Here is a 27,096-nt window from a genome sequence, read left to right as displayed (position 1 = left end):
GGTTCAATGTTGTAATTGTCAGGATTGGGCACATGAGAAATGTACTGACCAAAATGATTTATACAGGGGGAAATTTTAATGGGAGATTCTAGAGACCAAAATAAGGCGAAAATCAAGAATACTAATTTGTTGATTAAGACTTCATTAAAAAGTTATAGAAACATTTCCGGCCACACAGTATATTTTCGGTAAAGAATTTTTTTCTTGAAAGTACGTAGGATTTCGAGAGTATGTGTATTCAGCAAACATGATTGTAATTGATCCCTGCACCAAAAAATAATTTTTCCTGGAGGATTTGATATTTTTTAATTTTTCCACCTTCCGAAATTTTTTTCTCGAAAGTGCGTAGGAATTCGGGGGTATGTCTATTCACCAAAAATAATTGTAATTGACCCCTGCAACTAAAAATAATTTTTCCATGAATGGTTTGAAATTTTTTAATTTAATTTTTTAGTAACATTTTAACGAACCCTCAATTAACAAATTGATATTCTTGATTTTCGTCTTATTTTGGTCTCTGGAATCTTCCATTAAAATTTTTCCCAGTGGTGGTCGAACACCCTGTATATTTGTCGCATTTGTGACACCTGATAATGGAGAAAGAATAATATAATTTTTCATTTTTCACCTTTCTATGTAGCACAACATTAATTTTGTCTTTCTTCATTATAATTTCTTCTAGTACATATCTTCATTTTCTAAAATTAGACTTGCGTTACTATCGTCTCCATTTTGATTCAATAACTTAGATATTTGTTAACATATGTATAACAAAATAGCTGTAATTCAATAATTCCAGTTTTATGTAAATATTGCAAAATTTTTTTTCGTAGGTTTATCTTTCGTGTATTTTTACGTAATACTGCGAAAAGAAAAAAACAATAGTTCTATAACAATAAACGAGACAAAACTGAAGTGAACTTGCAATATTGGCCACCAGTATACAGTATCCGACGCTTTGTTCGTGGTAGTTAACATGAATTTTTCCTAAAAATACAAAAATATTTGACCATTTGCAGCGATCAAAGTTCAAAAATTGTTTAATGGCTGCCAACACTATGTATACAGAAATGTTCAGAAGACGTTCCTTTATTTTTTGACACTGAATTATGGTCGAGATTAAATTTGCAGGATCGTAATCATCGATTCGCGTTTAATTGCGAGCCAGCGATGTCAGTGGACTCGATTTCTAAATAAAGCTTACTTCAATGATCTTGACAGATTGATCGCGTTTGGTCACGACCGGTGGTCTCTCTAGAGTAGGCTAGATATCGAGGTTTTTCCGGGATGCTTGCATTAACATTGGTTCCACGGTCGACAGAGAGGAACTATCTTTCCAAATGGAAAACCGCCGCGGCTCACCTTGACGATACCTTGTACAGTAATCGAGACGTTCATGATTTATGCTTCTGGTACCTGCTCTCGATTCGCTGATTATCAGTGAAGGTATGTACAGACCAACACGAATGCGAATATTAGAATCTATGTATGTACATACTCGTTCGAACACGTTCCACAGGTACTTTCACAAGCATCATTTTTAATTTTATAACAGGAATTAGTAGCGTCTCATAAAACTGGGCGATTGTTCTATTTCTTTGATTAATTTCTTGCGTTACGATTTATTTTTAAGCAAACATGTTTATTCAGCCTGTTTAATTGAGATTGGATTAATTTCATTAGGGTACAACAAATATTCTACATTATTATAGGTTAGAAGACCAAATACAAGGTGTTCGGCCACCCTTGGGAAAAATTTTAAGGGGGGATTCTAGAATCCAAAATAAGACGAAAATCAAGAATACCAATTTGTTAATTGAGGCATCGTTAAAAAGTTATTAACAATTAAATTCAAAAATTTCAAATCGTTCTGGGAAAATTATTTTCGGTTGCAGGGACCAATTATAATCATTTTTGGTGAATAGTCATATCCCCGAAATCCTACCCACTTTCTAGAAAAAAATTGGAGAAGGTGTGAAATTTTTTGACGGAAAAAACAACTTCAAATCCTTTTTGGAAAAATTATTTTCGTTTGCGGGGTTCAATTACAATCATTTTTGGTGAATAGACATACCCCCGAAATCTTGAGCATTTTCGAGAAAAAAATTCAGTACGGGCAGAACTTTAAACGTTAATAACTTTTTAACGAAGCCTCCATCAGCAAATTGGTATTCTTGATTTTCGTTTTATTTTGGTCTCTAGAATCACCCATTAAAATTTTTCCTAGGGGTGGCCGAACACCCTGTATATACTTTTTAACGAAGCCTCCATCAGCAAATTGGTATTCTTGATTTTCGTTTTATTTTGGTCTCTAGAATCACCCATTAAAATTTTTCCTAGGGGTGGCCGAACACCCTGTATATGTATGTATGTATTGCAAAATGTAAGATATAGGTCTAAAAAGACCCAGTGATCGCCGTGCGAGTATTTATGTCTTTGTATATAATCTTTATCCACAGAGTTCTCTTAATCTTTTGAGTGCTATGGACGCATACATACATATGTATATGCGCCCTACGGCAGCTATCCGTGTGGACTGTGACTGCATATGCAGTTAGGAACAAAAGTATTGGCATACCTGACTCTTTATTATAGAAACGCATATAAATCAAAGAAAAAACACAGGATTAGATTAACTCTTTTTATCAATTATAACTATTAAGTTTATAGTTTGAGAATATTACAAATATATTTATACTAATTAATTGCAAAACAAAAAAGAATGATAAAATGCACATTAATGGCAGTTTTCAATGAAACAAAAGTATTGGCACATTGAAATAAAATGCTTTTGTCTAGGATCTAGAATGAAATTTTTATAAGGTTGGTACATTGTTCCTTCTCGGGAAACCCCCTGATTTCAATAGCATTTATTTGTTTTCTCGTTATTCAATTGTTTACAAAATCTAACGTGAAAACGTGCAAAATGGAGCGCAAAGGCAAAGAAACGACTGTTGCTGAGCGAAAAATTATTTTACATTTGTTTAATGAGGGGCATTCATACTCGTCTATAGGAAATATAGTTAATAGAAGTCGTTTTACAATTAGAAGTATTATTAAACGGTTTTCTAACACAGAAAATTTTGTAAGTGCTCCGCGATGTGGTCGACCTGAAAAATTGAGTGCACGAGAAAAGAGAAAAATTATTAATATTGTAAAAGGAAAACCATCTAGTTCTGCGTCAGAAATAGCGGCAAATATAAACGAAAGTTTTAATAAAGAAGTACATAAAATAACTATTCGACGAATATTAAACAAGGTAGGATACCGATCGCGAGTTGCTAGACGAAAGCCTAACTACTATAAGTAAAATTAATCAAGAAAAAAGATTAAAGTTTGCAAATGATTACATTAATAAAGAAAACGAGTTTTGGGATACAGTGCTCTTTTCTGATGAGTCTAAATTTAATATTTTTCAAAATGATGGACGCACTTTAGTTTGGAGACAATCTAATACCGAACTAGACCCAAAGAACATTCAGAACACTGTTAAACACGAGGGTGGTGGCGTGATGGTCTGGGGTTGCATGAGCTCAAGTGGAGTCGGTGAGCTTGTTTTTATTGATAATATAATGGACAAATATGTCTATTTAGATATCTTAAAAAATAATCTAAAAAAAAAGCGTGGAAAAATTAAATCTTGGGAGACAATATGTCTTTCAACAGGACAATAACCCCAAGCATACCGCTTATTTGGTACGGCAATGGATAGTTTTTAATACCCCACATTCCTTACCAACCCCACCGCAATCCCCAGATTTAAACCCGATCGAACATCTCTGGGCTCATTTAGGAAAATGTATTAAAAAACATAATATAACAAATAGACAATGATTGAAAGAAATATTGATGACAGAATGGAATAAAATAAGTCCCGAAATTACAAAAAAACTAGTGCATTCCATGCCAAATAGATTGAAAGCCGTTATAAACAATAAGGTATTACACACGAAATATTAAATTATATAAAATACATAATAATATACCATCTATTTGTAAGCGTGCCAATACTTTTGTTCCATTAAAAACTGCCATTAATGTGCATTTTATTATTCTTTTTTATTTTGTAATAAATTAGTATAAATAAATTTATAATATTCTCAAACTATAAACCTAATAGTTGTAATTACTAAAAAGAATTAACCTAACTCTGTGTTTTTTCTTTGATTTATATGCGTTTCTATAATGAAGAGTCAGGTGTGCTAATACTTTTGTTCCTAACTGTACATATATATTTATATGTATATGCGTTTTGCAACACAGTTATCAGTATTTTAAAAATAAATTTTTCTATTCAAGTTAAGATACGTTTTAAATTTTGACGTATTCAATAAAATAATTCATTAATAGAGTTCACACTAATGTACAGTATTTCGTCTCTAACAAGTACTTCGGTAGTATTTAGCATTCAAAGCGTTAAGCAATTTATTTCCACGCATCGAAGGTTCGAGATAAAATTCGTTTGGGTCCTGGAACCTTATCTGTGTTTATGCAAACATCCGGTCCTCGGTATTATAGTATAGTATATCCCATAAACAAAACCAGAAAAAGTATGACGCTGAACGATTTTCAGCGTGAGTCACTGTATACGCGATTATACAGATGATAATCGAGCGAATGGAAAGAGGGTCTACGAAAAATAGTGAAAGGGGAATCCTCGGGCATTCAGGATGAACGTGTCCCCCAGAATTGTTCCTCGAAGCACAGTGACCCGTGGTTTATTACGCCCTCAATTAAGGTCGATTTTCTTATTATACTTATTACCTCTATGCACGTTATCGCACAAAAGGAAGCTCCGGTTCTCGTCTAGTCACGTCCCTTCATGAATGCTTCGCCGCGGGGACTGACTTTACGCGAATCACAATGATTCGCGTTACCCTTTCCTTTTCTACCGTCGACCTAACGATCCCGAGTTTGCACGAGGAACATATACAAGCGAAGGCCCAGCTGACTCATGCACCCACCACGAGTCGCCATCTCTTTCTCCCCCCCGAACAGAACGAAGCCACGTTTCTCGCCTCTAGTCGCGTTCCAAACTCGGAACACTTCTGGCATTCGCGGTCAGTTCCGTTCTCCCGACGGCTCCTCGATCAACTCGATCGATTTCCCTCTGGAATTGATCGGTGATACCAAAACGGAACTGTCGGTAATCGGGAAATCGAACCGTGATCCTCCGGTATAACGGTTCTTCCGTTCGAGATGTATTTGGTTAACAATGTCCTACCCACGCGGGCAACGATACAAAGTTGCAACGTTCCCATCGTTAAACTTGACGGGGATTTCTTGAAGCTACGATTGTTTACTTTCGGTTGCAACGACCAGTGATAAAGGAAACGCAAATTGGTCACGGTTTTGTCGAGTGTGTTGTGTGTACAGTGCATGGAAACAGGAAAGAACCGCGAAAGAATAGTTTTAATTTGAATCCGTTCGAACGGAAATTATGATCTTCGGTGCTTTCTCTTTCACTGCGAACTCTCGAGCTGATAAGTCAGGAAATGAGTTTTGGTCGAAGAATCAAGAGGCATGGTCGTTGCCGAATCGAGTGTAACGTTGAAAGTGGTTTTCGGGAACTATAATTTCAGTGTGTTTTCTCGCGGTGGAACGGTACGCGTCGCGATGAATCTCGGGAAACATAAATTTTGTATCGTGCAGTGATATTTTCTGGGATGGCCAGCGAAGTGATGCTGGCGCCTGCCGCGACGCCTGGGACGTCCAGACGAGAAATAGACGACGTCAGAGACATGGTTAGAAACGCGACCGTCACCACCGTTTACGTAAGTCACGAGATTCGTCGCGATACGTTGCTACGATTAAACGATATCTAGGACACGTAACACGCATTAATTTCCACTTGTCTCCTTAGTATCTACCCGGCGAAAAGATGCTCGAGCAGGTCGCGCATTGTAAACCGATCGATGAAAAATGTCCCTGTTAACCCTTTCTACCTGACACGTTTTCCTTTGGATTTTTATGGATTTTCCCGTAGAAATCGATCGTACCAAGCAGCGGATAGGTACTCGTCGAATTTGAAAGTCGTATGTCGATTTTTATAGTTGGGACACGTACAGTGGCGTAAAGTAAAACTTGGACACCTACAGTTTTTGTACTTCACGAAGCAATTGGTATTGCAATCACAAAATTTTAACAGAAAATAAAGTTATTTTTATTAACTTTTATTCAAGGTCAATCAAATTTACTAAAAACAAAAGCAAAATTTATCTACATTGAATTATAAAAAATCAAAGTTTCAGAAAGAATGGAAACTAACCTTAAACTAAAACTCGGACAATTGGCAACATTGTTAGTTTTTCGCCATAGAATACAAGGAATCATTGGTAATTACAATTGTTTTCATTTTACGTTGAATAAGTGTGAAATAAACGATAGAAATTTGTTTTTGGGAAACTAATTTTAATGTATAAAAATAGGAAGGCGATCTGAACAGGCATCAATTATAAATCATTTTAAAGTTGGATTGTTAGTAAAAAATATTGCCAAATCCCTTCATAAAGTATTTATTTAAAAATTTAATTTGATCCACTGTATGACCCAGCGGTTTGTTTACATGAAATTTTGTTAACACGTTGACTGTCATGGGGGTCACCGGTGACCGGCACTCAATTAGCGGCAACGCCGTGAGATACATCGGTGACCAGCAATGCCAACATTAGTAAAAATACATAGAATAAATGCCAATATTTATAAATTGTTCAACACTACCATCGTTACTGCAATGGCATGCAGAAATTAATGCAGTATAGAATATACAGGGTATTCGGCCGCCCTGGGAAAAATTTTAATGGGAGATTCTAGAGACAAACGAAGACGAAAATCAAGAATATCAATTTGTTGATTAAGGTTTCGCTAAAAAGTTACTAAAACATTAAATTAAAAAATTTCAAATCATTCACGGAAAAATTATGTTCGGTTGCGGGGGTCAATTATAACCATTTTTGGTGGATAAACGTACCCTCAAAATCCCGAAAATATAATTTCTGGTCAGAAATGTTTCTATAACTTTTTAACGAAGCCTCAATCAACAAATTAGTATCCTTGATTTTCGTCTTCTTTTGGGCTCTAGAATCTCCCATTAAAATTTTTCCCAGGGCTGGCCGAACACCCCTGTACAAAAATAGTTTTATTTATACATACAATGTGACGACCTAATATTCAGATTAAATGTAAAGGAACGATGGACTCCTGGAGAGGAATGGAGTCTTGCCTAGTAAAACCATGTTCGAGCATATCGTGTTAAAAGTTCACCCAAGGAAATAAGTTAAAAGCCAATAAAATAAAGAAACCTGAACAAACATATCGAAACTTGTTCTCGTAGATTTAATACTTCAGATACAGTTTGATCTAGGCCTTGACCGTTACATTGGAAGATAGTGTAAAATTTATTTCAGCTAAGTGAATACGTTAGCTAGTACTTTATGTTGTCTGGCGCTGATTACCAAAGAGAAACGAGGTCGTGTAGAATATTAATATGCAGCCGATAATGCGATCTTAAAACGAAAAGCTCGTGGTATCAGCTGGTTCGCGGAGCTCTCTGTTATTGAGAGTATCGAGTGAACGTGTCTCTAGCATTCGGTTACATTTATCGTTAATCGATAAAAAAATGGTGGACTATATAGTGGCAATGTCGACTAGCAACGAATCGTGAACGCAGCCCCGTAGCTCGTACATATTTCGTTGGAAAAAGAGAGCTAACATCGACGTCTCGAAGCTATTCTTACAGACGTATATTAAGCTGGCGTAGCCATTTGAAAAGGCCAAAGCAAAATTAATACGATATTTTTTTGCTATTTATTTGCTAATTATTTGCCAAAGAATTAATTTTTTTGCTCCAGCCGTTTTTGAGAAACAATGGCTACGCTACCGTAATATTAAGCTGGCGTAGCCACTTATTGTATCTCTGTACGTAAGACAGATATCAATACCATTCTTGCGGCATCTTTTGTTGCTAATTTATTGCTGTTAATCCACTGAATATTAATTTTTTTGCCCCAGCCGTTTTCGAAAAACTGTGGCTGCTGTAGGTCAATATTAACATAACGTAGCCACATGTTGTATCACAGTAGGTAACAAAGCTATCGATACCATTCTTGCGGCATATTTTTTTGCTAATTATTTGCTATCAATCCCCCGAATATTAATTTTTTTGCCGCAGTCTTTTTCGAGAAACGACGACCGCGCTGGACCAGCGTTAATCTAGCATAGCCACGTGTCGCGCCTTTGAGCCTAAGAAAGCTATCGATACCATTCTTGCGGCATATTATTTTGCTAATTATTTGCTATCAATCCCCCGAATATTAATTTTTTTGCTGCAGTATTTTTCGAGAAACGACCTCGAAAAAGACTGCGGCAAAAAAATTAATATTCGGGGGATTGATAGCAAATAATTAGCAAAAAAATATGCCGCAAGAATGGTATCGATAGCTTTGTTACCTACTGTGATACAACATGTGGCTACGTTAGGTTAATATTGAGCTACAGCAGCCACAGTTTTTCGAAAACGGCTGGGGCAAAAAAATTAATATTCAGTGGATTAAGAGCAATAAATTAGCAACAAAATATGCCGCAAGAATGGTATTGATATCTGTCTTACGTACAGAGATACAATAAGTGGCTACGCCAGCTTAATATGTATTACGGTAGCGTAGCCATTGTTTCTCAAAAACGGCTGGAGCAAAAAAATTAATTCTTTGGCAAATAATTAGCAAATAAATAGCAAAAAAATATCGTATTAATTTTGCTTTGGCCTTTTCAAATGGCTACGCCAGCTTAATATACGTTTCTTACAGCTTGTTTTGCATAAAGTTTTGTCTTTGTTCTGTTGGGTTTAACATGTAATATACAATGATCGTACACATTTTTCTAGACGATTTTAATTTTATTTTATTCAATTTTTGAGCTTAGTTATAAAATAGATCACAAAATTACAAGCAATATATTTTTAACAATTGTAGAATAGGGTTAAAGCTACAAGTAAACTCATAGCATTGGTTACCTCAGTTATTGCAAGTTTCCAGCCTCGAATTCTTGCAATTATCGAAGTTCTGCTATATTCGAGTAAATCAATACGAAATATAATTATTCTTGTATTACTATTTCAGTTATTCTACTCGAACTATTCAAGTAAACTTTACGAATAACATTGTTGGCAGTTCATTAGCACGTTGTTTTGTGCCCACAGCGACGAAGGACAATCGTGCCAAGGATAAGATTTCACTCTTGAATCATGAAAGTGTCACGGAGCTTGAGCACCGATGGTTCTGGTGAATTACACGCATCCAATCTTTGACAATTCCTCGATCAATCAACCGTTGCAATTATTTAAAAAAATATTAACATTAAAAAACGTGTTGTACTTACGCGTTGCACAGTATTCTTAGTGTGACAGTAGGTTGGAGGATTAAGGATCGGTGTGTTCGATAAAAGTGACACAGTTTTTCTGTTTTTATTTGCTACCGAGCGAGGCTCGTGCCTTAACAGCGCGGCCATAAATCGTTGCTGTATAATTTTTAATATCCCTCCCCCCAGGCATTTCTTACTGGTCCGATGGGTGTTGTCGACTTGTTGCACAAGTAATTAATAGGGTGGTCATCGCGTATTCAATATGCGAGGTGTTGTCGAGCGTCTGCGCGGATCCGATACTTCCTTTCGGTTTTGCGTGGTCCGATGGAAATCGCGTAGGCTCGGAATGCCGTTCAGCTGCCTACTTGCGGGGAACCAGTCAGATGTTAGGAGAAATCGCAATACTTTTGCGAATAAACACATCTGGGCGTGATGCCGTCTCGTTTCGCGCATTGTGAACGATAAATGTCCGAACGGCACAGGGCCCGCGCGGTCTGCATCTTCACAATGGTAGCGTTAATTCGCGTGGGCGGTGATCGATTAACGCTACAGTTCGATATTAATAACATTTCGAAAGGAGAAACATCGATACCATCGAAACTATCGATCGTGAGTGCAATTAAGAAGGTATTTTAGAAGGTCGATTTTCAAGCTTCGTTCGGTAATTTTTTGCAAAAGAACCGTTAGACTTTCATGCATGATCTTTGGAACGCATACTCATTATTATTTTATTGAATTGTAATTTAATTTAAATGTATTTTGATTCTTCAAACAATTCTTATCACTTCAACAAACGAATATGAAAGGCACAACATAGTAAATTGATTCCAGCACAGGCTGTAGATTATACAGAATACTGACTGTACATTGTTAGATATCACAGGAATCAATTAAAACAATATAGTTTCGAGAAAAACGCGTTTCCTTCGATTTTTTGCGGTTTAAAAAAAATGTTAAACAAGGATATACAACATCAGAAAAATTTTAATCAAACAGAATTGATTCTTTGGAAGGTTTACAATAAAAGAACTAAAATTTGTGAAACAAGTCTTAACATTCGTCGATTACAGGTTTCTTCGATAATCTAATAATGTTCAGATGAAGAAAACGTGTAACGTTTACAACAATTACGTAAGTCAGCCCTTGTACGGTTAATTAGAACGTCGAACCATGGAAGATAATAGAATGCATCTGCAAGTTACCCGTTATTATTTTAATTCTATTCACTCCACGCGAGTTCAACCTCGGTTTAATTAAACGCACAGAACGTGTTCATTATTATAAAGTATCGGGAACACGGAAGGATTACGATCCATTTTCTGACTTTCTGCTTTTACGAGTTTCTGGGTTCTGGATTGTTCGTTCGGCTTGTATTTTCATGCTTCATTGTTTATTCTGGAAACTCGTTATTACGTTTAGGTATAAACGCCGTCGTATGAATAAACCATAGTATGAAATATAAAAGATGTCATTTTGTCCAAATACTGGAATATTACATAAAATTTACTTTTGATACTTATTATCTTGGGTTTTCTTCGTAATTAACGAATTATTTATGTTCCCATCCGGTGAAAATTACCTGCATCTTCTTTTCGCTCGGTTTGTTTAAAATTATTTTAAATTGAAATCGTTTCTAAGATTGCTTGACTTTTAAATTAGGTAATAAATCTTGAATCGATCAGACGAGCTGTCGTCCTGCAATCGAAATTATTTCGTAAAACGTTTTAACGAAGACTGCCAGAGAAATCGATTGGCTAGAAAATCAGTGGAATATTCTGTTAAATGTGCCTTAAGACGTGCAAGAATTATGTCACGGATGAATAAAAAGCACTGGAAAGCGTTGATCAGCGTTACCAAACAAGGAAGCGGTTGGTTCTCACATTTCGATCCGCCTACAAGGATCACTAAGGTCTCACGGTGAGAGTGAACGAGAATTCTTGAATGCCTAATATTCTTCTAATCTCGCGAAACCCATAATTTTTTTCGAAAACGGAGCTTTCAATGTTGCTCCACCTTCTTCGTCTCGCGATTTTTCCTCAAATCGAAGCTTCAGATTCGACGTAGAACGTCCGTTGAACGATCTTTTAAATTTAATTTAAGATGCTAGTGAAATTATTACCTCCGTTTATTTTATTTCTTTTTGTACTTCGACGTTGCTCGCGATAAAGAAACGAACTTTTTAACGATGCACACGCTCGACAAAAGCGAAAGAGTAACAAGACTCGTAGCAATCTTGAAACTTTGAATTGGCTCTTCGTCCTCTTTGAGCGTATAATGATTCTTTGACTATCCCCGGTAACGGGGTTTAATGATCTTGCTGAAATAGTGGAGCACTTCGAAATAAATTCCGAAAGTCGTATCGCGATAGACGAGCCCGTTGGAGATGCTTTTTTTCTTACGAGATGCTCTTTCTAGTAGCACTCGAATTTCTCGAGTTCCCTTCGAATCGGTGCTCCATTATCGTTTCCTACACACGCGGGGAATATTTAAACAGCGAAAGCAAATTGGTTCAAGTATCATCGAATCTCCTCGAGGATCTCTCAGACCTAAATTTTACACACAAATGTGTGAAACGAATTGGCCCTAAAGAATCAGAAAAAATGAACACAAATTGATCGAAGAAAATAATTGAATCATTTTTATACAGGGTGTTCGGCCAACACTGGAAAAAATTTTAATGGGAGATTCTAGAGGCCAAAGTAAGACGAAAATCGGAAATACCAATTTGTTGATTGAGGCTTCGTTAAAAAGTTCTTAACATTTAAAGTTTTTTTTTAAAGAATTTGTTTCTCGAAAGTGCGTAGGATTTCGGAGGTATGTTTATTCACAAAAAATAATTGTAATTGACCCCTGCAATCGAAAATAATTTTTCCAGAACGATTTGAAATTATTTTTTTCGTCAAAAAATTTCAGCACCTACTGAATTTTTTTCTCGAAAGTGCGTAAGATTTCGGGGGTATGTCTATTCGCCAAAAATGATTGTAATTGACCCCCGCAATCAAAAATAATTTTTCCAGAACGATTTGAAGTTTTTTTTTAACTTTTTAATAACTTTTTAACGAAGCTTCAATTAACAAATTAGTGTCCTTAATTTTGTTTTATTTTGGCCTCTAGAATCTCCCATTAAAATTTTTTCCCAAGGCTAGCCGATCACCTTGTATACTCCTTAGCATAGTTAACTACGTTTCGAAAAATTAATATAACATAATTTTCTAATTATGGATCGAGTACCGTGTCAACTATTTTACCTAAAACATTGGAATACAGGTTTCTAGAACGGAGAGGCTAGTGAATTCGATTTAGTTGTTTCCATGGAGCCCAAGGACTTCCGTTGCACGTGATTATAATGATCTGTAAAACTTAGCGTGTCTTGAATCGTGTGATTTCTTTCGACGAAGGTCTGTTTGCTCTTCCCTCGGGAAGGAGTTGCATAAATCGACGCGAAATGCTGATCCGGTATGAATCGGTTCCGTGATGGAAGCTAACATGATAGAAGATTGCCTTCGACTTTCGAAATTACCCGTATCTTGTGCAAATGATCGCGTGGGTGCGTGTGGGTGTGCGGACACCGTAGTATCTTTATTCTCATGGCTCGAGCCCGTTTAAAAGTTGACTCCCCCGTTCCTCGCACGTGTGCGCTTTATTACCATTATTTGTAACAATCTGCCTTTCAATCACGTGATCGTATTTCCGATATTTCGTAAATTCATTTGCACGGTTACGTTTATTGAAATTTCGGCGCGAGAGGTGGGCTCCCATAATATTTACTTTATCGATTCGTTCGATATATTTATTACAATTTTGTCGAAATGAAATGGAAGCTTTGTAGAGAGTTGTCTCAACCCCTAAATATAATAATTAGTATCTTACTTTGAGAATTTCTTATATTTTTGTATATTAAGTGCATTCTATAGTTTTTTAAAAAGATATAAATTCTTTGTTTTCTCAATGTTATTTGAAAACGGAGTTACACAAGTTTCAAAATGAACGATCAATGTATTGGAATATTGTAATAAGTGGAAAATGCAAAATAAGTTACTGCTTGGATCGCGGTTTGTTTGGTCTCGAACAGCGATTATCGTTTGAATTTTAACTGGATTTGCATACGAGTGTGCAACGAGCATAGCCAGTAGTTATTTGCAGGGTATAATCTAATCTTATCTCCCTAGAAAGGTTTATCAGGGGCAAAATACGACGCGCCTTATGGGCGGTGGCGTGATACAGTAAAGTCTTTGAATAGGTAAAAGTCACGGGGCTGAACCGTTCCAAATACAGAATACCTGACACGGTTTTTTTCCTTCGCTTGCAGTGTCGAATGCAGAAAAGGACAGTGAAACGAAAAGAAAGAGAAAGGACGAGCGTTCGAGATATCAAAGACGCATTGATACGATTCATTAATAATCGAGCTGTAAAATTTTCTTATTATAGATTATTTATCAACGACAATTTCAAAATCATATCCACGACTCCTCACCAATCAAAATAAGTCCAAACATGATATAGTTTGAACTATACTTTACGTATTAAATTAGTAAACACATTTATTAAATAATGTTAATAGTATATTATGTTTAAGATAGTTGTATTATTGTATTAGGATTGTTTCACTGACAGATGTTGACATAAAATCAAATTTAGTGTACCAACTCTGTTCCAAGTAGAAGTACACACATCTTGATCGTCCGTTCGAGTAATAGTGAACAAATATAATATTTCAGTTCTCCCGATATCCATTAATGAAAGCACTTCAGGAAATAGGATTTCAGAGAAATGAGGGACAATTACGAAAAATTAAAAATTATATTTTTACCATTGAATTGCTGATTTCGATGCATACATTTTTATAAGAAATTTCAAATTAAAGTGAACATTAACTAGAGTACTCCCTTTAAGCCTATTTCACTAACACACGCTGATGTATAGCCAAATTTGGTATACCAATTCCTTTCCAAGTACAGTAAATGTCCGTTTATCCGGCATACTGGGAACTGGGGCAATGTTGGAAAATCAAATATACCGGATAATTGGATTATACCTACATATGAAGTGATAAAAATGAGGAATTGGACCATTTTTATGGAGGTTTTCTCAATCAGTTACTTTCGAATCCGTTTAAAAGATATGATATTGTAAACATACGTATGAAATTTCGAAGAAACATTTCTGATCACACATTACATTCTCGGTAATTAATTTTATGCGGCGATGTAAATATGCCGGTTATTCGGACAGTCTGGATAACCGGGTGCCGGATAATCGAAACTCTGCTGTACAGTAAACACATCTTGGATTTCCGTTCAAGTAACAGTGAACATGCATACTGTTTCAATTCCCTCGATATCCAACAATGAAATCACTTAACGAGACAGAATTTTAAAGAAATGGAAGACATTTATGGAAAATTCAAAATTATATTTTTACCACCGATTTGCTGATTTCGATGCATACATTTTTATAAGTGATTTGAAAATAAAGTAAACTCGAGACTAGAATACTCCCTTTAAGCCTATTCCACCGTTTGTTCTCGACGCGATCAGTATCGTTCGATGGCAGATTTTATCCGATCCATCTTACCCATTTCCTCTGGTCGATACATAGCTATCGATGAGTCAATGACCTGAATTACATCATGGCAAAATGCAACTGCACACGGCGCGTGTGCAACCGCACTTACGATTAACCACGAAGACTCGTCGGTTGGTGAAGGCGCGCGTGCGCACGCAACACGCATCGTAATATGCATATCGCGTATTTATACATATCGTGCATACGTATAAAGATCGGTCACGCTGGGATGGAATAACTTCCTTTGTTAGACGGCATAAATTAGTCAACGGGCCGGCGATTCTAGGGAAAACGAGCGACGATTAACCGTGGCGAAAGAAGAAGCTGCCCGTGCCGCGGATGCAATAATTAATGAAAACGGTGAATCTGCCGTGAAGATTCGACGGCCAGATACCTGTCGATCGCGTTAAGGACGATCCCGCCGATTATCTTGCATTAGATAGAAGAGATCGAAGCCGGAAGGGGAGTCGCCCGTTCACTTCGTGGCAAAAGCTCGTTTTAAAAGCTTCGACGGTTTATTTATACCTCAAAGAAGCTAACGAACGTTTCTGCAAAATGGATCTCCTCTTTTTGCCTGACACGTATTAAAAATTTCGATTTCCTAATATCGATGTTGTTGGCACGTTGACCAACAAAAAGACAGAATGGTTCCCCGAACCCCTCAAATTGTCCACGAAAACGAAACTCTGTTCTGAGACAATTGGAAACTAGCCACAATTAGTCATAGAACTTATTTTTAACGTCTAATCTTGAAAATTAACTTTTCTCGCTGCTTAGTGAAAAGTCATGTTACCCATACACATCGTCAATTTTTTATGTGTTCTTTGGAATTGAAAGAAAAAGAAACTACTGTACGGTTGTATCGGTTTGTTGATTTAAAAAAAAAATCCCTTGTATGTGAAAACTGAACAAAAATAGAAGCATTTGAATTTAAAAAATTTTTGTGGGGATGATGGAGTCGCGCACGCTGAATGTTTCCTTCAAGTTTGATGCTGATCGGTCAACTGGAACTTGAGATATCGTGGCAAATATTGGAAAAACGTGGTTTCGAGAAAATCACGTTAACCAATTCACTGACAAATTTAGAGCATCTTGTCCCGGACGCTATTCTATTTTACAGAAAACATGGAATTTCACTAAATCTAATAATATTTATTAGATTTGTTTATAGTTTCGTAAAGCAAAATACAAACGCTAACTTCTTCAGTTATGTGAAATCGAGTACACTCGATTCCGTTGTATTTAATCGAGGACTCTTCTATATAAGTACCATTGAATTGACAAGGTTAAATCCTCGAGTCAGTGAGTATTTCCAAGCGTTATTTATGACTTCGTGCGTTATGCTAAAGAAATGTATCTATGGATTTATCGACAGAGTTAAATAGTTGACTCTCCTTTTCGTATCGTTACATTAAACAAATTCAACATAAATCGATAACAAGTAATATTTATGAGTTTTGTAACTTCAAGAATAGAAGTTAAAATCTGTAAACGAATTGTTTGTATTTGCATGGCGCCTAAATAGAAAACAAAACGAAATTAACTCCGAGTTTAACGCGTTAATTGAAGTATTTAACAAAAAATTACTGTTGTATGAAGATATTAAATGAAACGATAATTCGGGCGATGAATTAAGAAATTAAGTAGAGTAATTGAATTATAAAAAATATTGTTCGTTCGTAATTTTAGCGTTGCTCCATTCATCATCGATCACAGCAAGATTTATGTTGCCATTTCCTTCGTGATCTTGTACGCGGTCTCTGATTATCTTGTTAGTGAAAAGACGAATAACCGTAGCGTTACCATGTGTTAAGAAATCCAGAAGACATACTTCTTTACTATGGAGTATGAAATCGTCGGTCGTTAACCCGTTGTAATTAACGAAGAACTAGCCATGGTCAGGCAGTCCTGACTTTAAACGATCATTGCGTTCAACGAAGGAGGAGAACGAGAATCACAGATATGATCAGTTAGAATTTCCGGTCATTTGTTCGCGATCCTTTCTTTTTTTAACTCCGTTGCAAAGTCTGTGCATCTTCGTATAATTTCTACTTTTCGAAAAATAAACAAACAAATCATCTCGCGTTCACAATAATTTCACAGGTATCCATTCACGTCTTTACAAATTTAAAACAAAATACCATTATAATTACCTTACTGATTCTTCCTTTTTTTAACTTCCTTTAAATTCCTTTTTTTTTTCATTTCATTGCAGGTTTTGTATCTTCGTGTAATTTTTATTTCTACAAAAAAAAGTAAATAGAGTTTATGTTTTCGAATTTACTGCGAGATATCGACGTGCGCGTGATACTAGTACTTTTTGAGAAAGAGAGACGGGACTTTTCGGAAGATCTACTCTTCGATTTGGGCCAGTTTCGGTCTCCGAACGTCGACCAATATCCAAGGCACTACCCGTACTCCAGTAATTCGACGAGAGGAAAGTAGAAAGTTGCCGACCAGATGCCACATTTACAGGTTTTACGCGTTAATCGGACGTGAAACGCATCGGCACGCACGCGATTCTCTCGGGCGAGCCGATACCACCGAATGTGAGTTCTCGTTACGCGTGGATCTCTATGCATTTATCGTAAATCGCGGGCGAGCGATCGTTTGCATCGCTAGATCGTCCGCCACGCGCCTTTATCGTCTACCAGGTAAAATCGATTCGCTGAAAATCGAGATTTCGCTGATTCTTTCAAAGATACTAAACTTTGGATTATGGGTATTATGATCTATGGGATGTAAATTGGTTGCTATTTTACAGATTTGTCATTTTTTCTTCACGAAACATAACTGCAACATTTGTTTTGAAAATGAAATTTGTTATAAAGGGCTTCCAGAATCCATTTTGCGTAATTGTAGCAAGAAATTTATATTTCCCACGATTATTTTTGCTAAAATTTTTGTTGCGTTTTCCAGTGCATCAAAATAATCTGTTTTCACCTTCTTTTTTCACAATTGCCCCCGTCACTATACTGAAGATAGCCTGAAGTTAGGATAATAGATAAAATAGTGCAATATTAATTACAAATACATTATTTTGTTTAAAGGTATAATGCTTTTTAATATTATTTAAGAATCACTGTTTCGCATAAAGTTTGATAAACTTTTTTATCCGCGGCTTTTATGGGCGCAAATAGTATTATGTGCACATTTAGATGACATTGCGCAAGGCAGAATTACGTTTCTCGCATAATTTCCTTCATTTATCGACTGTTGTCGTTTTGGGCGTAAAACGGTGCCACAGAAGTTGGAAGAGAATCAGAATTTAGATAAAATACGTTTCATGAAGTTTGATTTACTAAACCGGCCCATGAAATATACGCGTCGAAAGTGGAACATTTTAGTTGCTAATGGCATGTAATTTTGAAAATGAAATAAGAATGGAAAAAGCTAATTAATCCCGGTGCACTGAAACTTTCTAGACGCGCGGTTAATTGGAAATATATTCAAATTTTTTATTTTTCGAGACATAGCCGACCATCATCGGCAAAGTAAATCGTTGTTGTATCGTTCAATATATTTAAATAATTATGTTTATATTGAAATACAAACGGATCAAGAGATATTATAACGCGTTTGTATTTCACTTTTTTACGCTCAGGCTGTTTAAAACTGTTTCGAGCGCTTTTACGCTCGAAATATAATTAGATTGTGGTACTTCGCATGATGCTGTTCCAATTAATATTCAAAAGTAAATCGTTGTATACTCGAGGGAAGCCGTAATGTATTCTTGAACATGCTCAAGTTCTTTTCTTATGTATTAAGAAAATACAGAATTACATTCGATCGTTGATATTTATTTTCCATTTTAATTGGTAAATATCGTCCAAATGGAATTCTTAAAATTAGAGCGTGATTATACATGCAACCGAACTTATTTACGTTACTTTAATTGCATATAAATTGATTTAGGTAATAAAAAAGGAACAATCGAATATTTTTCTATTCGATATGCTACAATTTAAATAGTCGAGGATGATCTATTCGAACAAACGTTGAATTTCTGACTCCGTAAGGGTGGGGTGGGGGGGGGTTACAGAGACGCGTCCACGCGTCCTGTAAGTTTAAATAAAATTGCAGAGTTGAACTCTCCTCGTAAAGTACTTTTCACCCGTGGAAATAATCGGAGCGCGCGCATGGTTGCCGAGCCAGGGCAAAAGATCTTTCTTTGCCCGATGCTCGTTGTGTAATGCGCTTAACAACTGGACGTTAAATAGTTAAGGTGGCCATCGGTGCGTGAATGACGATCCACATACGAAACAGTGCGAAGTTCTTTCGTTGGCTCGTTCGTGGAACAGCCAGCAGTCTTTCTCCGGTCTTTCCTCCGGGTTTATCCTCTCGCGTTCCTCGCGAGCGATCGAGGAAAAACGGGCCCGTCACGATGAACACGCAGCCGATCTGCCGCGATACGGTCGCGATCCACGGCAAGTAATGGCCCCGGTTGTGCCGAGAAAACGCGAAATTCGTCTGTGCAATAAGCCCGGCTGAATGATTTGGATACCCCGGCTCGTTTTGGTAAGGACGTTCAACCCGATACCCGGGAAAGTCTATCGTTGGAAAATTACGTTAACGTTTCAGGAATTCGTTGCGCAATTCCCTTTATGCATAAAGATTCTTAATTTATGCGTAAAGCGAAAAATGAATTGCGCAATGAATTGTTGATCCGCGATCTGATTCGATTCGCCGCCTCCCGTTCGTCGATTATTATCTTCTAGAGGCGCGAATGTTGAAAAATCGACGAATTCGGGACTTCTTTACTCCCACGCTACGGATGGTTAGGCCTCTAGAATACCACAGAGTTGAATTTGTATCGCGTTTGGTCTCGCGGAAAAAGCATCGATGCATTCTCTACCGGAAACGTTACGAGTTTGGTGACCCAAGCGTCTCTGGATGAGATTCAGATTTCTGGCGGAAGGTTGTTTCACTGTATTCAGGGTGAACTAATGAATAATAGTAGCATTACTTACGTGAGAATGCAATTTCTCTCGCGTTGAACATTTCCTATGGGGGCATTGAAGTCTCCTTTTATGGGAATTCCCTTCCTGATACGCAGGTCTTATTTATAGTTTGACTCGTTTAGAAAACCCAGTATTTTGACCTAGTGTATGTAATATTTGCTATATTGTTCCTCGACTGTTTCTAAAAATGTATTATATTTTTCATCGAAGAAACTCGTCGCATTTGCGAGACGATTACAATAGATTCTATGTTCCTTTTTGATTAATGGTGTCAATAGTGACGGTAAGTTGTCGCACGTATGAAATTATTTAATATTCAAAGCTGGTCTCCGCCAACCCACGCCATTGTCTTTTTTCTCTCCCGAGTAACGTTGTATGTGATACATAAAAGGAGCGCTGCGTGGCTACGCCAGGGACGGCTTCGGGTTCTTTAGTTTCGTTGCCCCGCCATCGATTTTGGCAATACGACAGCTATGCAAATTACAAAGTCGAGTTTACCTTACGGTTGCACGCGTCCGTTGAATATTCGTTTTTTTCCCCGACGAACGGAGGAGGAAAAAAGTCGCATAAAAGTTCGCCATTACCATTCGTCTTCGTTTCGTGAAAAATTGGTACGAAACAATAGAGTCGACTGTCTCTCGAGGATTTATTCAATTTTCGTTCGTTCGATTTGTTCGAATTAATGTCCTCGATTTCGCGTATTTCTCGATCTAATTATCGGTACGTCGCGTGGTCGTGTAAAAAATTGTCCAGGTGTAAATTGATGCGTTTAATCGATCGAATCGTAAAGAGCATCTTTATTGTCTCGCGACTAATTGTTCCGATCGATCGACCATGATGCTCGCGAATCTGTAGATGCAGTTCCAGACCAGGGACGTAATTATTGGGACTGAAAAAGGACTCGTTACCGTTAACCGCAATCCTCCATTACTATTTTGCAGCCGTGCTCAGCGAATTCTTTTGGTTTTGTTAGGATTCTGAGCAGCATTCTATACCCTCTCGCATTAACAGTTTACTCGTTTCTTTTCTGCGCTTCAGAATCGACGAAGCCCACGGGTCCACACTTTTTAAATATCGAATCAGATTATTGCAATATACATATATGAATGGAAATTTCAGTTTTTATTTCTACACCAATTATTTCGTTGGTATTTGTAGTATAATATTTAAAAATCTATAGTTATGCAACTCGATTAGGTATAAATGGAAATATCTTAATTGCGCGCGGATCTACCGTAAAGAAATATCAAAAATATAAAGTTAGAAGGGTGTTCTATTAAAATCTACGATCGAAAAACTTTTGTACGATACTTCTACCGGTACCCTAATCGAAAAATGGCAAATTCCGAAGGCGTATCGTCTATTTTTACCCGTTCGACCGGTGGCAAGAAGCTCGGGGAAATTTCAAAAGCGGCTCTCGAAGGTGTTTCCCGAGTCTTTCTTCTTGGCGACCATAATTTTAATCCGCGGTTGCGAGGGAAGCCTCAGATTACGAAGCTGCGTGCATTAGCTAAACGTCCAACGTGAAACAGGTAACTGACCTACAGCAATACGAGGCATGAAAGTTGTATGCGGTCAACGTACTCAGAATTTCTAGGCTTGGATCTCGGTTTAGTGCTCCGATTTGCTCTTTCGCGGTTCCCTTTTTGAATTTTCGCGAGAAGAGGGGAAGGATGAGGAAGAAGGAGTGTAATTGCGCCATGAACGTCGAAAGGGAAAAAACCCTCGACGAGGAGGGAGAATTTCTTTTCTTCCTGTTTTGAGACGCTTAACCGGCGTCGGTTGTAATTTACCATCGAATCGATTTCCATTTTTCGCGGCTACCGGATTCCGACGATTCGCGAAACGTTTACCGAGGAATTTCTTGTTACATAATACGAGAACATTGCGTGGTTTCTCGAGAAACAAGCTACTATGTAACGTTTCGAGGTCGCAATTTGATATTTTGGTCAAAACTGTTGCACTTTTCGGCCAAGTTAAATGTAATATTGCAGAATTAAGGAGAATAATTGGGAGAAGTAATTATCTATATCGTGGAAATAAAGCGAGTTTCGTCGAAAGTAAAATTAGTGTATGCTTTCATAAAAGGAAACTAATAATCAATTTCTCGAGGATCGTTCCTAATTACCGTACGGAGGTATGCTATAAATTATGATCGCATGTTGACGATTCTCGATAAAGAACGGGTTCTTATCGCGCGTTGTAATTCTATGGAGAAAAGAACTGAATTTTCGTTAATTTACATTTTTAAGATCAATTAGACGCCGGATAAATTTGCATGAAATTTTTCGATATCGTGCTGAGTAATTTATCCGCTTGCTGTATTCCTAGTTTGCAGAAGGGATTTCACGGCCAGATGCAATTTTCATGCCGCGCAGAAACCGCCTGCAGCGAAGTGAAAGAGCTCGAGATTTCTTGTGCCGGAAAAATCGGGAGATTTCTTGATATTTTTATACGGGGGACGCGTTCCGTCGTTTTTTGTAATATCGTCGCCTACTCCCGCGAAATACGATTCGTTCTATGAATTTCCATCATCCATCGGGAGAATATTTTCCTGTCGAAACGTGGTCGGAGCGACGGGAATTAAATTCGTATGTTTACACAATCGTTCAAAAATTTTGAAGCATTTTAAAATGACGTTACAGATATTTTATTACAATAAAATGGGTATTCCACGCAATTGGGGAGAAGATATATCTTTACAACGGGGTTAGAGATACAAAAAAAATGGCATCGAATGATATTTGGCAGAATCTGAATAGGATTTTATTAATTTTGTGCATCGATGCGCCTAAAAGCAACTGAATCCTTTTTTTTAATTTGAATTCTATTATTTTGTTTGTACCGTTCGATTCAGTTTTTTAATCTTTACGACTAATCATTAAGATACTTATGCCATAAAGCTAATAGTTTAATAGTTACATCATTTTAATGTGACATATTTTAGTGAATTTTGAAGTGCTATAACTCTTGAACTATTGGGTTTAGCGCACGAGGCCCTGATTACTTTTCTGTAGAAATTAAAATACTTCATGGAACGGTTCAATCAAAATTATAGAATTCTATTCTTTTAAAAAGTGCAATTGCAATTTCTTCGGTGCATCGATGCAACTGCATACTTTTTTATAACAGTAAATCTATAATTTTGTTTGCACCAGTCGTTGCAGTATTTTAATCTCTACGAAAAGTATTAAGGTACCTTTTCCCTAAACCGAAGTGTTCAAAAGTTATTCCACTTGAAAGTGACATAATTTAGTAAACTTTAAAGTAGTATAACTTTTGAACTATTTGGTTTATCGCACGAGGCTCTTATACTTTTACGTAGAGATTAAAATGCTACATCGAACAGCCCAATAAAAATGATAGAATTCTATTCTTTAGAAAAGTGCAATTGCATTTCTTCGGTGCACTGATGCAACTGCATCCTTTCCTATAATTGGAAATCTATAATTTTGATTGCACCATTCGATGCAGGTTTTTAATCTTTACAAAACGTATCCAGGTGCTTGTGCCTTAAATTTAATAATTCAACAGTTATTACACTGTAAAGTTTATTAAATTAATAAAGATGTTTTAAGATTTATTTAAGACAATTGTTATATAAATTAATTAAATTAATGTTCCTACACTTCTAGATTCGAACTATGTTTTGCTATTTTTACGAGTGAGATGTATCAGGTATGTTTTAAAAAATAGAATAGTTAAAAATTTATCAACCCTGACAAGAATTCGATAATGTTTTAGCAACGTCGTAAAGTGTGGAAGTTGAACCAACTTGTCTGACCCGGATGATTGATTAAAATGTCCATTTGCTTCCGGTACGGCATTGAGAACGGACCAGATTTAGCAATATGTAATTTTAATATCGCGTCAAACATTCGGCTTCGATTTACGACAGTACTTTCTATTTCGAATCTTAATTGCGTCCGCGACAAATAACGGCAGCTCCAATTGACCCGCCTCGGACCGACCTTTCAAGCAAAATGACAGTTTGGAAAGTTTATAACAGAATCTAGAAAAAACTCGTCTTCCAATAAATTTGCAGGTGAAACTTTAGAAATAATATGCAAATCCATATCGAAATTCCTATTTCACAGAAAGTTATGGCCCATTAGCGCGAGTGTTACTCGCGACTGGTTATTATTAGACCGGATGTTTATGCACGATAAATATGCAACCATATACCATTTGTGCTTATAAAATATACGAATATGCATGAAAAATATATAGTACATTCGTGCAACAATATACATACAGTATGTAATGTAATATATAGAACTTACATTAATAATATATACTTTAGATTACTTTTGGCAAATATTATAGTTCCAGTTACAATATATGTATATTCCTAAGTATGACGTTATTGGTTGGTCCAAGCTATTCTTTCATAACGTCGAATCGTTCGGAATACATAGTGTGATTTATACACGGTGTTCGCCTACCCCTGGGCAAAATTTTAATGGGAGATTCTAGAGTCCAAAATAAGACGAAAATCAAGCATACTAATTTGTTGATTGAGGCTTCGTTAAAAGTTATAGAAACATTTCCGGCCACACAGTATATTTTCGGCAAAGAATTTTTTTCTCGAAAGTACGTAGGATTTTGAGAGTATGTGTATTCACAAAAAATGATTGTAATTGACCCCTGCAATCAAAAATAATTTTTCCAGAACGATTTGAAACTTTTTAATATTGTCGACAAAGTCCACCTACTCGAACTTTTTTCTAGAAAGTGCAAAGGATTTCGGAGGTATGTGTATTCACCAAAAATGATTGGAATTGATACCCGCAACTAAAAATAATTTTTTCAGAAGGGTTTGAAATTTTGTAATTTCGTCCAAAAATTTGTTCACCTTCTTGAATTTTTTATCTCGAAACTGAGTAGGATTTCGGGTGTATGTTTATTCACCAAAAATGATTGTAATTAAGCCCTGCAATCGAAGATAATTTTTCCAGAACTCTGTGAAATTTTGTTTTTACGCCGAAAAATTTCAGCGCTACCCTATCGATTTTTTTTAAAATTCGTCTTTTATTTTTAGTAACTTTATTTGACGCCGTACAGAAAAGTTGTCTAATATTTTCTTGTAGGTACCCATGAGCACTACTTCAGAAAAAAATTTCATTGAAATATATTCACTATTGTAGGAGTTATGGCAGTTTAGAAATTGGACCACTTTTATGGAGTTTTTTGCACTTTACGGGGTTAAGGAATAACTTTTCGAATATTCTTAGAATTTCTACATATTCTTCGCCAAAAAGCGCGTTGTTTGCCTTTTCAAACATTAAAATCCTCCAATCCGATCAGAAGTTATGATGGTTTAAAGATTTGCTTGAAATTTCCGGAGGACATTTCTGGCCATACATTATAATTTCGTTTAGAAATTTTTTTCTCGAAAATGCGTAGGATTTCGGTGGTATGTCTATTCATAAAAAATGATTATAATTGACCCCCACAACCGAAAATAATTTTTCCGTGAAGGATTTAAAATTTTTTAATAACTTTTTAACGAAGCCTCAATCAACAAATTGATATTCTTGATTTTCGTCTTATTTTGGCCTCTAGAATCTCTCATTACAATTTTTCCCAGGGCTGGCTGAATATCCTGTACAGAAATAGTTTTATGTATACATAAAATATGACGATATTTCAGATTACAACTCTTAAATAGGAAGAGACAGAATGAACTTTAAAAGAATTTAAAACAAATTAAAATCCACTAACATTGGATGATACATGTTTTGGCGCGTGTATCTATTCTGAAAGCGGCGGCGTTTCAATGATTTCAAGATCCCCCTTTTTTTATGAAACAGTTACGGAATACAGTTTTTATGCTCTAGCGGATGCCAAAATACGTTTTCGAAGAGTATACTGTTGCGAATTGATCGTCTGATCGGATGTTATATTTGTGTTTCGGTTCTTTTCTCAGCGGAGAGTCATGTGGGCGAAGTTTCCAAGTGACAAAGAATAGAATTCCCGCAACGGGAGGAAGTCAGACGTTTATTTGATCGAACGACAGGGTCTCGACAAAAAGCTTCTGTCTGTCAATCCCTTTTCGTCCTTGCCGTTTTCCCCATACAAAACCCTTTCTGCTTCCTTTTCACACAGCACTCGTGTGCTTTCGTCAAATTGACCAACATGAAAGCTACAGACGCGTTTCAAGTTTTGTTGTCATAATAAACCTTTGGACAAAAATAATGATTCGTAATGTTTTAAGTTTCTCCTAGAATTAAAAAAATTACACAAAATGGAACGAAAAATAATTACAGAAGTTCCTGGTTCTCAAATTATTTATAGATATGATATTTGCAATACTACCGTTCATAAGTCAAAGGACGTTTTGTTCGTTTTGGGATATGCAAATGAAGGTACAGATACAACTTTGTAAAAAGATTTTATTATCTCGTTTTCTCACGTTCAGTCATTTTAACTTTTCTATAAATTGTATAATTTGTATGAAATTAAAATAAATATGGAATGATAAAATTTAAAATTGAAGGACTCGTGGACAATATTACAGAAAGTTTTGAATGGAATTAATGAAAAGAAATACTGAAAAACGATTGTTGATTGAATCTTACCATTAATTTTAAGGATCATTTTCAAACCAATCGAAACTATTGAAAAATTTTGAATTGTTCGCTGACATTTTTGTAAAATCCATGACACACAATACGAGTTACGTTTCCATTCCGTACACTGTACTGAATTTCGATTAAACGCTGCTGGAAATTCGGTCATGCCACAAAACCTAACCGTGCCACGGTCAAAGGCAGAAACTCGTTTTATCTCGAAGCGAGCGACCATTTTAATAATTTAGAAACCGACGAAATCTCTGTTCCCGCGAAACCCGAAGCTCTTTTATTCAAATTCGTGTCGAGATGCACTTTCACGTTCGGAAGCGACCGAAAAGATGCGCGTTAAGAGGGTGTGACGAGGGCGCCAACGCCCATTTTAACAATTTCTAAAAAAAGAAAAACGATTCCTCGGCTAATACATCGCGACAGTTTCGCGTAAAATAATTTTTTTTACACGAAAACATAAAAAATACTTACGTGTTACATTGCTGTGTTACGATCTCATTGTTTCGCCATGACACATTCCACGCGAGTTACTAAACTTGGTATAGGAGCCTTATGTCGTATGTTTATAATGCTACGACCATAGCTCGCTGTAATTGCATTCTTGTGGACTTTACTTTGATCTACAAACA

General features: G+C 36.4%; 1 protein-coding gene across 15 annotated transcripts in view; it reads left to right on the top strand.

Moving 5' to 3' along the window:
• The window catches only part of LOC122403226 (patronin), a 71,913-nt gene that overhangs the window by 9,374 nt on the left and 35,443 nt on the right, over nt 1-27,096 (top strand). Inside the window, exon 1 of one of the 15 annotated variants that reach the window (XM_043406606.1) lies at nt 5,042-5,774. The exons of the other annotated variants lie outside the window; for them this stretch is intronic. Coding sequence (XP_043262541.1) covers nt 5,667-5,774 — 108 coding nt within the window. The 5' untranslated portion in view covers nt 5,042-5,666. Of the gene's footprint in view, nt 1-5,041; nt 5,775-27,096 lie in introns of those variants that run through there. 15 annotated transcript variants of the gene reach the window in all.

Source organism: Colletes gigas, unplaced genomic scaffold (assembly GCF_013123115.1).
Source record: "Colletes gigas isolate AHSC1104 unplaced genomic scaffold, ASM1312311v1 Colletes_gigas_Sc00047, whole genome shotgun sequence".
NCBI classification, from domain to species: domain Eukaryota; kingdom Metazoa; phylum Arthropoda; class Insecta; order Hymenoptera; family Colletidae; genus Colletes; species Colletes gigas.
Note: the sequence above shows the minus strand (reverse complement) of the source record. Positions and strands in the feature narration are given on the sequence as shown.